At 48.1% G+C, this 18,540-nt stretch overlaps 1 protein-coding gene across 3 annotated transcripts in view; it reads right to left on the reverse strand.

Moving 5' to 3' along the window:
- Positions 1–18,540, reverse strand: part of SLC35F2 (solute carrier family 35 member F2) — a 337,639-nt gene that overhangs the window by 258,143 nt on the left and 60,956 nt on the right. Inside the window, exon 1 of one of the 3 annotated variants that reach the window (XM_085621503.1) lies at positions 1,556–1,964. The exons of 1 other annotated variant lie outside the window; for it this stretch is intronic. In XM_085621503.1, the coding sequence (XP_085477629.1) occupies positions 1,556–1,668 (113 nt within the window). In that variant the 5' untranslated portion in view covers positions 1,669–1,964. Of the gene's footprint in view, positions 1–1,555; positions 1,965–18,540 lie in introns of those variants that run through there. One more of the 3 variants, XM_085621506.1, reaches the window with a different exon arrangement.

The following is an 18,540-nucleotide window of genomic DNA, read 5'->3' on the forward strand; positions in this document are numbered from 1 at the left end:
TGCAAACAGTTGTAGACCGAAACATCGACAATTACACTGATTTCATAGATCATTGTATCAAAGGCAAAGTTGTCTGCAGAATTGAGTTATACTGCCTTGGAAATATTTGAAAACGGTGCACACAATTGTAACAAAGAAGGAGATATATTGTTGTAACTTCTGGTTGCTTTGTGTTTTGTATGATTTTGTACCCTTTTTTTAAATATAATTTAATTGATATAAAATTAAACTTTTGAATATATACACCTGTGTGTCAAATTTTTCTTTGATAATTTTGATTATATGTACATAATTAGAATTTGATTTTTAAATTGTGAATTGCAAACTACTTTGACAGAGTTTGTTAAACACTGATTGCAATAACTATACAAATATCTAATTCAACAAATCCCTTGTAGGCATATTTACCCGCCAATATTTGTTTGCCCAAGCCGTCAAGGGTTAATTGGGTTCCCCATGTATTTTTAAGAACATGTGTTAACAGCTGCAGCTCCTCCGCAATGGTCAAGGAGCGTCGCCGCACTCCTTGGTTCAGAGCCGGCGAATGAAAACGATGTTGTGACATCCATTTACTTTTCATTACCGACTGTGAGCCAGTGCTGTAGGGAGGGGCGGGGACGAGGGAAGGGAATAGAAGTGCTATGTGAGCATATGTGTTTTGGCCGGCCGTCTCAGGCAGACCAAAACACACATGCGCACTTAGGTTTCTCCAGCCCAGCTGCATTTAGAAGCCGGGCTGGAGAAACCCCACAGACTCCCTGACCTGAGTGGAGCGTCTTTTTAGCCCGCTCAGGCCAATCCCCTCGCTGCTCTCAAAAGAAAGCAGCGCGGGGATTGAATGGGAGACTGTCACAGAGGCAACCGGGAAGAGAAGAGGAAGCGTGACGCGAGAGGCGAGGCGGCCATCGGCTTCAGGTAAGTTCTTTTTTTTTTGGTTAATATTTTATTACTAACCCCCCCGCGACACGACCCTTCCTGCGTTCCCTTCACCTGCCTTCACCACCCTTAGTTTGCTAAGGCCACCACTTTGTTTTAAGGAATGGGAAGACCCGGACTCGGAGAATGAAGATTACCAGTAACTAAACGGACATTTTTTTAGTAAAGTGAAAGCATCCTTATCACGCAATTGAAATGATAGGGCAGAGACCAGAGTCCTCTAGCCTACGTGAAAATGTAATAAAAAGGAGGCTTTTTCAATCGTGAATGGGTCCTAGGAAGGCAAGGGGTATCTCTTGGGGAGCTGGACACATGCTGCGCCCCAGACCCGGGCCTGCTGAGCGAGATGTACGTTTGATGGTCAGTGCATTTGCAAAGAAGAGCCTATTGAACTTTCAGACCCACAGTAAACAAGCACGCGACACTTCGCACCACGTGTCAAATGCAGCAAGCTTTGTTTCAGGGCATCCTTTCCCTATTTGGGCAGCGCAATTAAATTAGCTCCCATCACGTGCTTACAACCAGACCTCCAATGTGCTCTGTTAAGCATCAGCAACAAGGCATACACTCTGGGACCCATCCTGCTTGCATCAGCCCGCGCCACTTCCTCGTTACTCACCAGGAGAAGATTTCCCTCCTCATCTTCCGCAGCACATCGCAGAATTTTCTCTTGGACGGACCGTGCCGCAAAGAACACTCCCTCACCTTGACGCTTTCCATTCCCAGGTCCATCGTTGTCGATAAACAGACAATCAATCCTAGGGCCGAGGTGGGAGCCTGGAGCTGTCCGAAGGGACTCGTACAACCTGCCTCTCACAGCATCTCTCCCTGCCCGACGATGGGCTCGCGGCAGCAGCACCCAGGTGGCAGCCAGGGCCGTGTGGTGGCAGCGCTGTTAGGTACCCTGCCGAGGCATCGCAAAAAGGCACCGAGGGCAGAACGTCAGCCTTTACCGTGACTACAGAAGTTCCACAGTCAAATTGAAAACGATGCCCATCCCACATGCTCACATCCCTCGTTCTTTATTCAGACGTAACTAAACGAGCCAGCGAACCTAACACATGGCCAGACCAAAGCAAGCGATCCGGTGGCTTGCAACCACCTGCGAGGCTGAATGCATACGACTTCAACAAAGCTGGCGAAAATGTTCAGCTGGCTCGATTATATTCTTGTTCTGACAACATTTTCACATTCGAATACAGTGTAAAAAATCTACAGAATTTAGATACATTTCTAAAGGAGCACAGGGCAACCCAGCATAACATTTCCTACACTCCCTCGCCAGAACACGTTATGCTTTCCTTACATCCTCAAGTATGGCAGCCGTGTGAGTGTGCACTGAGTGTAAGGCTGAAGTTTAGGTGGCGAAAAATAACAACAATGTCTCAACCGGTATTAGTTAGAAAGGCAATTTTACATGTATGTACAAGCCATTGCAAGGAAAGGAAGAAGGGAGACTCGTGGTTCGTTGTAAGATGTGTTCATGGCATCATATATTTAAAGTAGGGAAAAATTGAAAATAAAAATACAATACAGTTGTATCAGCACTATAAAAATGCGAAGGCAGCCTAAAGACTTAATGCACTAGGGGGCCCGTGACACACGTAGGTGACGGCGCAAGTGACTAGTGAGAGAAAACAACGGAAGGTGCAAAGTGAAAGGGTGACTGATATATACAAGAATATATGGTTCACATCGAGTTATTTACACTGAGTAGTCATAGTTCTATAGACATTTGGAGTGAACCATAGTTGAGATGGCGCGGCGAATTAAGCTGAAATGTCGACGGCGTTTCGATCCTAGTTATTCAGGATCATCTTCAGGACACGGTTCCCCGTTGGAGGGTGCTAGGGGTGCCAAGAGGCAAGCAGGGGGGGGGGGGGGGGGGAGCGAAGTTTGCTCGGATCTGGTAGAATCCACGGCGTGCCAGATAGTGGCAGGAGGCGAGCAGGAGGAGGCAGCGAGGCTTGTCCGGGTTAGGTGGCAATAGTGTCCACGGGGAGAGTCCGGAGCCGGTGCGCGCTGGAGGAAAGGCGTCACCGGTGCAACTAGAAGTCCGGTTGGCGCGGCGAAATCGGTGAAGGGCTGGGTAACCCTTGTGCCGGTAGGAGCGATTCGGAAGGATGGGAATCCCTGCCGTGGTAACAAGATTACTGCGGGGAGTAGCAGGGACAGGGTCGGAGCCCCGATCCACTGTCCAAGATGAACAACCGGGGAGGAGGAGGTATCAGTCCGGAGGGTCCGTCCATTGGGGAATGAAGTTGAAGGCTGGAATTATTAATCAGGTGGTGAGGAAAGTTCTAGGATCCGCGCGGAACCGCCACAGGCGTGTGCGGCATGCCGGTGTCCTAGATGTTTTAGGTGGGGCATGGATAGAAGAAGCTTGTGCTCTTGGTGCGAACATCACCACCACCCCTTGTGAAATTAACATTATGTTTTGGATAATTTATGTGTTGGTATATATGTAAGTGTATCATATTTCTGTAGTTGCAGAGTGATGGCCTATGATCGATTGAACTGCAATGTCTGTCCTATTTTACATATAAAAACTAATAAAATTTGTTAAAAAAATATTTATATGTATATTTCTGTAGTTGCATTACGACGGCCTAATCCACTCTGAGCAGTGCATCCTATTTTTTCAGGTGCTGATTTTAGAGGGCACGCCTTGTTTCTGTGTTTTTTCTACACCCAGACCTTTGTTCTGTAGAATTCTGTAGAACACCCACCATCCACAGACACCAGCACCTGCTCCCACGAAGAAATTGGACCAGAATCACAAACGACCAGCTAACCTCATCACTCAGCAACTCCACCCCTACCGTCGCGGAAAATGACGACCCCAACGCCGCAGCCCGAACCCTGCACAGATGGATTACCGACAGGGCCAACACCTTAGTCCCCCTCAAGAAAAACAACAACACCCACGCCAAGAAAGCTAGATGGTTTACCACCGAACTTCGAGAGTCCAGACGCACCTGCCGCTGCCTCGAAAAGGACTGGAGGAACACCAAATCCACAGAAGCCCACAACAACTTCAGAGGCGCCACCAAAGTCCACCACCAATTCATCAGAAAAAGGAGGAAAAAAGCGATCGAAGACAGAATCTCCACCCACGCACACAACAGCAAATAACTCTTCAACATCATCAAGGAGTTTGCCCAACCTACCAGCGAGTCCACCGACATTCCACACTCACAAGACCTCTGCGACAAACTGAGCACCTTTTTCCACCACAAAATCAAGAGCATCTACGACAACTGCGATGAAAACAACCAACACACTGAACCCTCACCATCCACCCCGACACCATGAAGACAACGATCGACAACTGGACAGCCCTCACCACCGAAGACACACTAAAGACGATGAACTCAATCCACTCCGGGGCCCCCACGGACCCCTGCCCCCACCACATTTTCAACAGAGCCGCCGACACCATCGCACCCATGCTCTGCCACACCATCAACTGCTCCCTGGCAACCGTATCGTTCCCCGACAACTGGAAACACGCCAAGATCAACCCCCTCCTCAAGAAACCCTCGGCGGACCGCACCGACCTCAAAAACTACAGACCCATTTCCCTGCTTTCCTTCCCAGCGAAAGTCATCGAGAAAGCCATCAACTGCCAACTCGCCACATTCATCGAAGAGCAGAACATCCTCGACTCCTCCCAATCGGCTTCCGAAAAAACCACATCACGGAAACCGCCCTCCTCGCCACAATAGACGACATCCGCACCCTACTGGACAAAGGAGAAACAGCAGTCCTCATCCTCCTCAACCTCTCAGTGGCGTTTGTCACAGTCTCTCACCGCACCCTAATACACAGAGTCCACGACGCAGGAATTCAAGACAAGGCCCTCGACTGGATCCGCTCCTTCCTCTCCGGCAGAACACAGTGTGTCAGACTCCCCCCTTTCCTCTCGGACCCTACACCAACCACCTGCAGAGTCCCCCAGGGGTCATCCCTCAGCCCTACGCTCTTCAACGTCTACATGGCTCCGCTCGCCCCCATCGTCAGAATCTACGGACTCAACATTGTGTCATACGCAGATGACACCCAACTCATCCTCTCTCTGTCCAACGAACCCAACACCGCCAGACACAATTTTCAAGAAGGCATGGAAGCCATCGCCAAAGGGATGAAAAACAGCTGCCTTCAACTGAACACCAACAAAACAGAAGAACTCATCATGGGTCCACACCGACGCCTGGAACGACACCTGGTGGCCCCCCGCCCTCGGAAGTCTGCCCACCCCCACGGACCACGCACGCAACCTGGGAATCATCCTGGACTTCGAACTCAAAGTGGACCGCCAGATCAACGCCGTCTCGTCCTTCTGCTTCCACACCCTCCACCTCCTACATAAGACCTTCAAATGGATCCCCCTCGAACACAGAAAGACCGTCACTCACGCCCTGGCCACCAGCAGACTCAACTACGGCAACTCACTTTACGCTGGAATAAACAAATGCCTCACACGAAAGCTACAGAATATCCAGAACGCCGCCGCAAGACTGGTCCTCAACCTGCCAAGACACTGCCACATCTCCCATCATCTGCGCACACTCCACTGGCTCCCCATCAAAGCTAGAGTCACCTTCAAGATGCTCACCCACGCTCACAAGGCCCTCCACGACACCGGACCAGCATACCTGAACAGCCGAATCAAATTCCAGGCACCCCAAAGGACCCTACGAACAGCCCAGCTCTCCTACGCCATGGTCCCCCGCACCAGAAAGCCCAGATCAGGCGGCCGCTCCTTCTCCTTCCTCGCAGCCAGAGCCTGGAGCGCCCTCCCTCTCCACCTCAGACAGACATCTCTCCCCATCTTCACAAGAAACCTCAAAACCTGGCTCTTCGACAGACCCCCTCCTTGATGGAGTGGAACCTGCGAAACCCCCCTCCCCCAGCGCCTTGAGACCCTCATGGGTGAGTAGTAGCGCTTAACAAACGCATGATTGATTGATTGAATTCTGTTGATTGGCAGCATGTAAAAAGGAATAGGTAGACAACATTCATTAAATGCATTATGTATCCTTTAAATGATAAGTATATTTGAGGCTTCGTAAAAGCTCATGGTTTAAGTACCCAATCTTTTGATTTTAAATAGAAAAGGGATAATTTCCTTTTAACACTTTTACCTCCACGATCCAGCATCTGCCCCAGCAACAGAAAGCTACTTAAAAAGACATTGTAAGGAGAATGCTGTAAAAGTAGATTATTCCATGGTACTCCAATGTTGTTGGTGCCAATTTGTATAATAAAAGTCAAGAGAAGAATTCCCCTATTTGGCACGTCATCAGGTGAACTCAAAGATTCTTACTCGCAACAAAACATTCACTCACCAGAACAAGCACCCTTGTCTTAACCACATGTGGACTCGTAATTAAAAATTTCTATATTTTATTAGAAACAATGACATAGTAAAACATTTCTTTATAGCAATCACAAGACAGTAAAATCTGCGCCCAATGTTATAATTGTTGGACAGTTAACAAATAAAGAATTTACAATAAAAAACATACAGTAAAAAATATGTTAGACCAATTTCATCCTAAGGATCATTTGTAAACACTGGGAGAACACAAGTAAGAAAGATGTTTTCTAATCAAAAAACAAAGGAAGACAAATGATCTAGATCAACTATTCTCATTGCACTAGATACTTAGTGTTTGCATTTTCCGGAGAACAGATGTCATTCCGATCTATAGTCTCCTTTTTTTTAAAGTTGCGTCGACGAGTTTCGGTGGAAAACAGAAAATAGAAGACCACCTTCTTCAGGACAGTTAATTATGGTCTCCCACAATATAGAGAATCTTCTATTCTAGCCAGTACATCCAAGCGGTAGGTACTTGAGGATTCCTTCCCTTACTTCTCTTTAACGGGAGTGCGATAGGTTCATAGGGTACATAAGGGAACACACCTCTTAATCTGCCATCCTATGTATCCGTTTTAAAATGCGCTCATAGTATGAGGAAGGTAGGACCGGTTTAAATAAAAATAGGGAACAATCCCGTCTAAAAAACGTCTCAAGGGTAAGGAAATACTCTATTCTTTTAAAAGCATATCCGTCCTAAATATCCATACTTCATTAGTTGATGTGTTTGGTTGGATCTCGATTCACAAGTATTCTCGAGATTCCAAAGATTTCCCGTTGCAGAACGTGGAAATCTCGAAGCCTTGACCTGGTCCCCAATGAAGCGCGTATCATTGGGGACCAGGTCAAGGCTTCGAGATCGAGATCCAACCAAACACATCAGCTAATGAAGTATGGATATTTAGGACGGATATGCTCTTAAAAGAATAGAGTATTTCCTTACCCTTGAGACGTTTTTTAGACGGGATTGTTCCCTATTTTTATTTAAACCGGTCCTACCTTCCTCATACTATGAGCGCATTTTAAAACGGATACATAGGATGGCAGATTAAGAGGTGTGTTCCCTTATGTACCCTATGAACCTATCGCACTCCCGTTAAAGAGAAGTAAGGGAAGGAATCCTCAAGTACCTACCGCTTGGATGTACTGGCTAGAATAGAAGATTCTCTATATTGTGGGAGACCATAATTAACTGTCCTGAAGAAGGTGGTCTTCTATTTTCTGTTTTCCACCGAAACGCGTCGACGCAACTTTAAAAAAAAGGAGACTATAGATCGGAATGACATCTGTTCTCCGGAAAATGCAAACACTAAGTATCTAGTGCAATGAGAATAGTTGATCTAGATCATTTGTCTTCCTTTGTTTTTTGATTAGAAAACATCTTTCTTACTTGTGTTCTCCCAGTGTTTACAAATGATCCTTAGGATGAAATTGGTCTAACATATTTTTTACTGTATGTTTTTTATTGTAAATTCTTTATTTGTTAACTGTCCAACAATTATAACATTGGGCGCAGATTTTACTGTCTTGTGATTGCTATAAAGAAATGTTTTACTATGTCATTGTTTCTAATAAAATATAGAAATTTTTAATTACGAGTCCACATGTGGTTAAGACAAGGGTGCTTGTTCTGGTGAGTGAATGTTTTGTTGCGAGTAAGAATCTTTGAGTTCACCTGATGACGTGCCAAATAGGGGAATTCTTCTCTTGACTTTTGTCTATTGGTGCTCTACCCCTATTTGCGGAAGAGAGCCCCTCTCTTTTACGTTGTTATATGCCAATTTGTATAATAACATTATTTATTATTCACATGACTTATTATATGAAACAAGATACCTCGTACCAGGACTCCAAGATATTCCGAGTTTTCATGGAACAAAGAAGGTGCAAATCTTCGACTCAAATCAACCTAAGAGAGGTGCAACATACTCATTGTTTGTGATCCACACTTCCCAATGACCAACCGGCTCCCAGAGGACCAAGCGCTCCCTCCAGTCTAGATTCTTCTGTTCACCATCAGGGAACCCATGGGAAGTCCTCATACTGAGCCCTTGAGGCTTCCACTCATGTCCAAGTCCCACGGACTCACACTCACACTCAAATTCCTAACAAGGGCCCTCCATCCTCAGATTCTGAAATGCTATACAGAGCAACTGCAGGTCAGTATTGCAAAGCATTGGCCACACTGTGTTTGCATATCCTTACATGCAGATCAGGTCGAGGTCCATGACAGGGGTGTGCATTCACAGGGTATGTGCAGGTCAGGGTGGAGCTGCATTTGCACAGAGTATGTGTCAGGTCATAATGAGGTTCACTGATACAACTATATGTGCATAGACTGAATAAGGGCAGGTAAGGTTTGAGGTGTGTATACATACGGCATGTGCATGCCATGGTTGAGGATACACCTTCGGTGTAGTGGATTTATTAAAATACATAATTATTTTAAAATGATGTCATAAATGCTTAACAAATTCAAGATATTAAACTGAGGAGTTGTGTTAATTTTTACACTGGATAATAATGTAAGACAATTTCAAAATGGTTGTTGGTGTCTGTCGCCATCTTATTCTTTACACATAGTCATCCATGTCTCCTTTCACGCTAACCACTCAGCACACAGTAGAAACAATGTTTTGCAACATATTGTCATCCTATTATGTACAAGATGATGCTTCGTTCTCAAGCTTCGTTTCCATGCTGTTAGCAAAATGAATGCTTTCTCAAGGTCTCACTTATTGGAACCATAGAGTGATTCGCATGAGAACTTAACCTTGATTGTAACAGAATTTGTCCTAACCATAAGGTGTCACAGGAGCACCAGGTATGGGAACCACAGTATATGGGTCTGAGGAACGATGCTGACAAATGTGATTTTAAACTATATCGTTCTTTCTGTAACATGATTTCCTGGGATCTTTTGCCCTATGCACATTCACACCACATGTGTGGACTCTATTCTATTCTACCCTATAAATAATGAGATTTATCTAGAGGGTGTTGCATTCACTCTCCCATGACACTCTCTCGGTCCAATCTCTGATTTATTTTTTATTTACTGAACTAAATTACGTTCTGTTCCGCTATTTCATACTTTGCATTCATTCTGAGCTTTATGCTTTTATATAAAATTGAACAAATGACTGAATCTTTGCCAATGATATTACTTTCTGTGCTGCCTTTACTTTTCTAATGAATCTTCATGGGTTTTCAATATAATACTTGCCAGTCTTTATTGTATAGCACATTAGGCTTTACACTTGATTTTAAATTGGTATTTGATATTTATTGCTTTGAATGACTAAGTCCAGTCGTTTAGCAAGAGATTCCTTAGGGGATTAACACCACTCCTGGTTCATTGGAAGCGCTTCAGGATTGGAAGACAAAGGGAAAAGCGCTACATTACATGTATATCAGAACTGAGGTGCATTGGCAGAGCTGTGTGCAGATGGGCATAATCAGATCACTGTTGAGAAAAATAGGCACAGCCGTGCACAGAGCACATGCAAGTCAGGAAAATATGCTATGTAAAATCACTCTGGGCATTGGCTGAAAATAGTCCTGCATCATGTGTAATAAAGTTAGTGTGACATTGGAACTGAAACCAAACTTCACTCCACCTCCTCTGAGTACGGTAAACCTGTAAACCAAAATAAATAAAGAAAACCTCAATACGGGGGAGGAGCCTAGCGCGCAACCAAGATGGCCGCGTAGGTGCGAGGCTCCCGAGGACCTCCGCAACCTCCCACGTTTATCCTGTCTTCATCCTGAATCGGTTGAGGGGACTGTGTCGGTGAGCCTGAGCCGAGGTGGTACCCGTTTTCCGTTTTCGAATCGGACCCCGGGTGCCGGGGTGAGCACCGACTGAAGTTTGCGGCCTACTTCTCTCCTGACCCCGGATTCGAGTTTGGGGGCGACCCAGTGGCGAAGTGAACAACAACGGCGGGCTGGGCCTGGCGAGTCGAGTACCCCACACTTTCACTTTTGCTTTTGAGTCCCCTTGCCATCATCGCAAGTGGGATTACGGCGCTTCTTTGTGTGGGGGTGGCCTCGCTGGGAGACCCTGCCTGCCTGCCTGCGGTGACCCGCTCTGCCGTCCTGGGGTGACCCCCGGGGCTCTCGGCCTTGATTGCTTGCTCTCCACTGCGTGGCTGGTGAGGGTGCGAGACACACGACGATGGCCACGAAGCAGGATGGGGATCGGTTGAAGGCCAAGTCGACCCGGCGTGGCACCGCACATCAGGCCAACATCATGGACCGCTACACCCTCCCGAAGGGGTCTCCCGGCGGATCGCACAAGTCCTCCGAGTGCCCCCCGGATGCCCCGGATTTGCCTACGGATCTGACTTTGCAGGACGTCATGGGCGCCATTGCTGAGATGAAGACCTCAGTGGGCCAGCAATTCGACACCTTGGCACACAAACTCGACGCGGTCCTCATCGATGTCAACCTTGTCAGAGCCGATCTCTCTAAGACAAATGACCGGGTCGATTCCTTGGCCCACACCGCGTCGGGCCTCACGACTGAGGTAGCGGCCCTTCAGACGGAGGTGCACCGGCTCCGTCAGGCAAGTGCGCTCATGGATCGGCGCCTGGAGGACTCCGAGAGCAGGGCCCGGAGGAATAATATTCGCATTATCGGAGTGCCCGAGGGACGGGAGGAGTCGGCGGCGGATCTCTTTGTGGAGGACCTGATCTCTACCCATCTCCAGCCTCGAGGACTGAGTAAATTCTTTGCGGTGGAGAGGGCCCATAGAGTTCCCGGTGGCAGGCCGAAGGTCGGAGCCCCTCCGCGGCCTCTTATTGCCCGTATTTTCAACTTTCGGGACAGGGATGCGATTTTGCAAGCTTCCGGACTGCAAGGGCCGATTAAGCTGGAGAACATGGAGGTGAACTTTTATCCTGATTTTACGCAGGCGGTCCAGAAGCAGAGACTGAGTTTCCTGGGCGTCAAGCGGCGGCTTCGAGGCATGAACTTAAAATACGCCATGCTCTTCCCGGCCAGGCTGCGGGTGGAGGCGGATGGTCGCACTCACTTTTTTGACCGTCCTGAAACGGCCGGGGACTGGTTGGACACTTTGTCTGGAGGACATGGTCGGGATGGGGGGGGGGGCGACGGGAGGAGAGTGCCCACCGGACCGGGTCTGAGGTACTGACACGGGGGCTCACCCCGGATGATGCCACTTTCGGCCCAGCTTAGGGTCTTTTGACTGTTGTGTCTCGTTTCCCCTCCATTGGGGGTGGTGCTGGGTCTCGAGGGGGTTCTCCTTCCTCCTCTAGGGGGTCTTAGTAGTTTAATTTACATAGGGGCGACAGGCACACTGCAAGTTGGGGGGGCTGTTTGGGCTCATGCAGGGGTGCAGGGAGGGGGGAGTTTTGTTGGGGCTGTTGGGTTGGGGTTGGGTATTGTTTATTTGTACCACAAGGCAGAAGTATTGTTGTGCTATTTCTAAAGTGCTCTCTGGGGGGAGATTGATCGATTCCGGCTATGATGGGGGGTAGGGGACTGAGTCTTTTGTCCTGGAATGTTAATGGACTGGGGGACAGGATAAAACGGGGGGTGGTCCTGCAGTTCTTAAAACGAATTTCACCCGATATAGTATTTCTGCAGGAAACACACCTCATTGGCAACTCCTTTCGTGCCATGAACAGACGGGGCTATCGCCTTATAGCCCACTCGGGCTTCACGTCTGGTTTGAGGGGTGTGGGCATTATGGTTAAAACCTCGCTCCCGTTGGAAGTTGATGAGGTGCTCCATGATGACAGGGGACGATATACGGCCCTGGTGGGTAGATTGGAGGGTAAAGTGATTGTTTTCGTCTCTGTTTATGTCCCGCCAGGGTTGCAAACAACTACTTTTGCTGATCTGGGGCGCCTCCTCCTTGGCCTTCCGGAGGGGATTCTAGTGGTTGGGGGGGATTTTAACGCTGTAGTTTCCGGGACTGAGGATCGTCACCCTCCCAGGGATCTCCCCCGTGCCCAAACTTGGTTATCCGGCCTCTTGGATACCTTGGGGCTGGTGGATTGTTGGCGGCTGAAACACCCTACGCAGATACATTACACCTTTCATTCCGGGGCTCATGGCAGTCTTTCGAGGCTTGATTATGTCCTGATGCCAGCGGCACAGGCGGGGAGGGTTGGGGAGGTACGACATTTGGCGCAACAGGGGAGACTGTATGATGTGAGTGATAAGGCTGGTAAACTGATTGCGTGGCTGGATAAAAAGGAGAGAGCGAGTCGAGTTGTCCCGTCGATTGAGAAATTGGATGGTGTGTGTGTCACTGAACCAGGAGAAATTGTTGACTGCTTCGCAGAATATTTCCGTGGGGTGTATTCCCCGGTATCTTCCCGCTCGGAAGAGGATTCCCATGCCCTGCTTAAAGACATTGTGCTGCCTTCCCTTTCGGAGGAGGATAAAGTGTTGTTGGACGCGACCCCAACATCCGAGGAGATTGCCCTCGCCATACGTTCGGTCGCCTCCGGCAAGGCCATGGGTCCTAATGGCCTTCCCATCGAATTGTACAAACTACGACCAGATACGCTGGCGCCGCATCTCCGTGCTATGTTCCTCGCGGCCCGCTCGGCGGGTTCCCTCCCGCTGGACCAGCGTCTGGCCACTATCGTGGTTATTCATAAGGAGGGGAGGCCGCGGGATCGGGTCACGTCTTACAGGCCCATTTCGCTGCTGAATGCGGAGCCCAAAATTCTAGCCAAGGTGCTGGCCAATCGGCTGGTTGGCGTGGTGTGCGATCTGATTCACCAGGACCAGTCCGGCTTTATTCCTCATCGCAACACCGCGCTAAACCTGCGGCGTTTGCATGGGGTGCTCGCGCGGGTCCCGTTCATACGAGAGCCGGCCATTTTGGCGTCCTTGGACGCCACTATGGCGTTCGACACGCTTGAGTGGCCATATATTTGGGCGACGCTGGCTAAGTTTGGTTTTGGCCCGGGATTCATTGGTTGGGTGAAACTGTTATACTCCGGACCGCTGGCGCAGGTGGCGGTGAACGGTAGAGTGTCGTCTCCGTTTGAACTGGGCAGGGGCACGCGGCAGGGCTGCCCGCTGTCGCCGCTCCTCTTCGCGCTTGCCTTGGAGCCCCTGGCGGAGTGGCTGCGGTGGCATCCTTCTATTCGTGGTCTCCGATGGACCCCCGAGTATGAGGATCGCGTATCCCTTTACGCGGATGATATTCTTTTATACCTCGCTTCCCCGCGTAAATCGCTGATTGTGCTAGTGGATGTTTTGCATTCATTTGGCCGCAACTCCGGCTTAGTCATCAACTGGGCTAAATCCTGTGTGTATGTCCTCTCCGGGGAGGCTCCTATCCTTCCGCGGGGTTGTCCTATCCAGGTCGCTCCGCAGGGATTTAAGTACCTGGGTATCTTTATTACCCTGGACGCTGAGGCCCGCTATAAACAGAACTTGCTCCCCCCCCTCCAGCGCCTGAAGGAGGACGTGGCGCGTTGGAGGCGCTTGCCGCTCTCACCGCTCGGTCGTGCGGCATTGTTTAAGATGATGTCGCTGCCACGTTTCCTATACGCTTTACAGAACACGATGGACGTTGTCCCGGCGCGCTACTTTCGCGAGGTGGAGGGTCTGCAGCGACACCTGTTCTGGGAGGGGAGGCCGCGTATCGCCCTTGCGAAGCTGATGCTCCCGTGGTACGACGGGGGGGTCGCCCTCCCAGACATCAAACGGTATTACTGGGCCTCCCAGCTGGCTGCGATAAACCATGGCCTTTATGGGCCCGCTCTTAACCCGGCCTTTGAAATGGATAAACTGTTACTGCCGGGTGGTGACTATAATCGGGCGCTTTATTCTAGATCGCTCGACGCACGTCTGACGGGCCCTACGCGGGTCGCGGTACGGGTGTGGCACGCGGCGATCTTGGCGATGGGGTGGAAGGATCGGTTGACCCGGGCGACGCCACTGTATGCATCTGAGCGGCTGGGCTCCTTGTGGACCTCGAAAGGCTTTGAGAAGTGGGACATGATAGGCATCAGCAAGGTGGGCGATCTCTGGACGAGGGGGGGATTCAAAACGTTCGATGTGCTGCAGACGGAATTCCAGTTGCAGGACAGGGAGTACTTTCGATATATACAGGTCCGTCACGCGTTGTGCTCCGTATTCCCGGATGTTGCCTCCATCCCGGAGTACTCCCTTCTGGAAGATAGAGTGCTAGATGGGCATGTACCGGATGGCACGATTTCATTGATTTACAAAAAGCTCATCAACGATCGCTCGGGACTGCTGACTAGCCTTTGTGAGGCGTGGGTCGCCGATGGATTGGAGCTGGATGACGAGGACTGGGTGTCTGCTGTGGAAATATGGATTTTTCTGGTCAGTTATGTCCCCTATCTTGGACCCCAACGGTTCTATGTACATGTTACAAGTACATGTATGTTCCCTCCAGTTCCAGTTATGAAGACGCAAATACATGTGCGTCCACCGTCAACATGTCCTCTGTCAGATCCACCATGAATAGGCCGGATATTCCATTCCTAAGTACAAAAGGCCACCGGCTTTATATGGTTCACTTATGCCATTTTACAGTCCAAGCAAGTAGGCCCTAATTCTGTCATCAAAACTCTTCTTGCCTTCTGCCTCTGAAAGCTCCAGTCTGAGCCTGCATCTGTGACCATGAACTTTGTCTCATTCTCTGCGCGGCTCATGAAGCCTGACATCAGCCTATTCTCTGCCAAGAACTGTATTTCACCTTCGAATTATCTGCTTCCCCCTCAGCCGATGCATTCCTGCCTAGTAGTTTAAGTAAACATTCTTCCAGCTACCAAGCAAAGGGCCCGGCTTCTCTGTCTTAATACAAGTAATTCATAGTCCTATCACCATGGAATATTTCTACCCCCTCGCATTTAGTGTAGACACTTAGACGCTTGTACACGCACGCACAGTCAGTATAGAATAGATTCTGTCCGAGAGTCCTTCCTTTGTGGATAACATAGTTCTTTAAACATAGGATGTTAGATATGATTTGGGATTAGGTTGACTTGACCCCCCAGACTTTTTGTCTCCACATGTAGAGCTAAATGTCAAGTCCCCTTCACCCCCTAGTTACACGTCAATCACACGTCATAATGCTGCGCACGCATCTATGCCAAGTATTATCTTATAGATCCACCTATACATGACATCACAACCAATTATGTTCCTTTTTACTCCTTATTACACCCATTTTTTGGTTACGTAGATATATCGTCATTTTCCTTATCAATTGTTACGCCTACTGTATTCGCTTCATTGTAATGTATGTACTATAAAAGCCATTTCATGTCAATAATGTATGTACTTCACTTCCTGAACCTTCGTGGTGACGGAACTTGGAGCATCCGATTATAATCGAGTATTGGAATAAAGCCCATTCCGAACCTCTAATACCACGGATTCTGCCTCTCATTTTACTGAGCTATTTTATTATGTTTCTGTATCAAATTCAGTCCCGGTAAAGGAAAATTATTTACCACATGAATGGCGCCCGAACAGGGACACTTTCTCATCTCACGCGCCGGCGGTGAGTTGCAGGCCCGGTCTCCTGCCACAGCTGGACGGACAATAACGCGTACCAGCAGGATTTCCTGTATCTCCCTCCGGTCAAGCGGGGGCGACTGAGGCTGCGATCGACACCCAGACGAGGCGGTGAGAAGTGCGAAGTATCCCGACCAGAGCCTAGCTGAGAGAGCAAGATCCGAGGTATACAGAGGCCCACCAGTGTCTGAAGTCCCAAGTCGAGTCCAGTGTCCGACGAGTCGAGTCGAGTCCAGTCCGATTCAAGTTCAAGTTACCGAGGCCTTCCGTTTCCGAAGCTACCCGGTGAGTACCATTGCTGGGGAGGCATTTCTGACGTGCACATAGGTTGTGCCGGTCAAGACGGGTTTGGGTACACAAATCCGGTCTGCACTGTTTTAGCAGTGTATCTGTACTGTTTAGCAGTATATCAAGTATTCCGAAGTATCTAGTTATTGTCGAGAATTAAGCTTGGTGATTAGTTATGCAGACGATCATCATTGTTGTTTCAGTTAAAGGTTTAATGTCTAAATGTTAAATGTGTTTAAATACGTTCTGTATATTGTGGTATGAATGACTGTTCATTATCGTGTTTATTGTATCAAGTCTGTTCAAAATCAAGTATAAGGTCAGTTCTCAAATATGCCGTTCTTTTCGAAACTAAGACAGATCACTACAAGAAAAGGGGTACTCGAAGAGGCCGTTCCTATTCCTCCTAGGGACACCCCAGGGTAATTCATGTATCATAAACATGGCTTAGATGCCATATTATTTCTTGATTTATGGGTAGACTATACCAAGGAATTACCAGAAAGTCAGAGGTGGCCCACAGCGGGAACCTGGGATGCGGAATGCATCATAAAAGTAGAAGAAGAGTTATGGAAAAGAAAAGTCAGACAGTCACAGAAAGATGCCATTGAATTATGGCGTAAAGAATCACATAGACGAACAGAAAAAGCACGTAGACTGGAAGAGAAGAGTAAAGAGAATTCCAATAAAGTTCAAGAAAATCTATTAATGAGGAAGGTATCCGAGTGAAATCAGAACAAGTAGACAGACAAAGAAATGCCCTTATGAATGGTATGTACCCCCTTCTGGCCGAAGGATTACCTAAGGCTACTCCAGAGATACCGAAAGACTTACCAACCCCATTATTTCCAATAAAGGTACATCCAAGGGGGCATCCTAGAACCGCAGAAGATGTTTTTCTGTCCTCATATTTAGATGACGCAGCTCCCGAGTATGCTAATTCCGCCCCGCATAGACCGCATACCAGGGAGGTTCAACGCCAAGATCCAGTACCCGTATCGTTACAGCAACAAGTTCTGACACAAGTTCCGGCAAGCACATCTGTTTCTGCATCCGCTCCTACAGCTACTTCTATAGCTGTGTCCACACCTGTAGTTGCTGTGTCACGTTCGACGAATCCTTTCACACCCGACACCCCAGATGGGGCCACGGGAGGTGCTACCAATATCTTTTCTACGCCGCCTAGAATAAATAAACTTACTTTTCAAGAGTCAGCACATTGACGTACACCCAAACTCATAAGTGCCCGTGCGCTGAAGGAACTTCTTATAGATTGCAGATATGACCCCGTGCCCGGTAAAGAGGACGAAATGACCCTAGCATCATTACGTATCAGACGAGCCGCAGTGTATTTAGGGAAGTTACCAGGAATGACTGCGCATCTAGATAATATATACCATTTTGTCCAAACAGGGCGAGATCCAGAATGTATTCACAGAGCTATGGAATACCAGAAAGTAGAGATACAGGGGGAACTGTTACGTTTCCTCATAAACTGTGTGATCAGAAATCAAGACCGCCCGGGGGTAGACCCGGAAGCAATGCAAATTCTTACAAGATGGAGCCAGAATATATCAGAAGGGAGACATGATAAACAAAATTGTATAATAGCCATGTGCCGAAAGATCCGTAAAGAAATAGAACGCCTACACGAAGAGAGATTAGAGGTAGACGAGTTCGAACAAAGCGAGGAAGAAGGGTCAGGACCGCCCACAGGACAGTCAGAAACTATAGCCTATGTAGGTAAAAGAAGATCTTATAATAGTACGAGATGTCTTATTGACCCGATACGCCCGATATGTCCAGACAATAACAGGGGTTTCCCAACACCCATAGTCCATATAAGGTCTAACGAGCATTCGTTCCAAACAGCTGACAAACTACTCCGAGAACGAAGGGGTTATCATTTTCTCGATTCTATGGATGAACAAGATTTAGCCAGGGCAGCTGTCCATTGGGTGGACAGTCCCGGAAAATATAGTGATGATACAGTAGTACGCACATTTTTGAATCTCACCCCAGATGAACAGAGGTTAGCTGGGATTTATATGATTCAACAACTCATTATACTATATCGGAGTCAACATTCAGATCCTGGTCCCTTACCCGACATATTGACTGAATTACTCACGAATAGATGGAGAGGTTCAGGTACTAAATTAATTAAAGAAATTCTAGAATCAAGAAAGCAATATATTCTTTTTGTATGTTCAGAACATGTTTCATTGCCCGTCAAGGAAAGAACCACGTATCACATGGATAGACAGAATCCCTTACGAGAAGTGCACCCAATAAAGGGCGAGGACAACGAGTTCAAGCGCGTATTTGTATACACGCCCATATCGAAAATAGAATTGTTACAAATGAAGAAAGTGGTACCCAGTCATGACAAA

Source organism: Triturus cristatus, chromosome 8 (assembly GCF_964204655.1).
Source record: "Triturus cristatus chromosome 8, aTriCri1.1, whole genome shotgun sequence".
Lineage (NCBI taxonomy): Eukaryota > Metazoa > Chordata > Amphibia > Caudata > Salamandridae > Triturus > Triturus cristatus.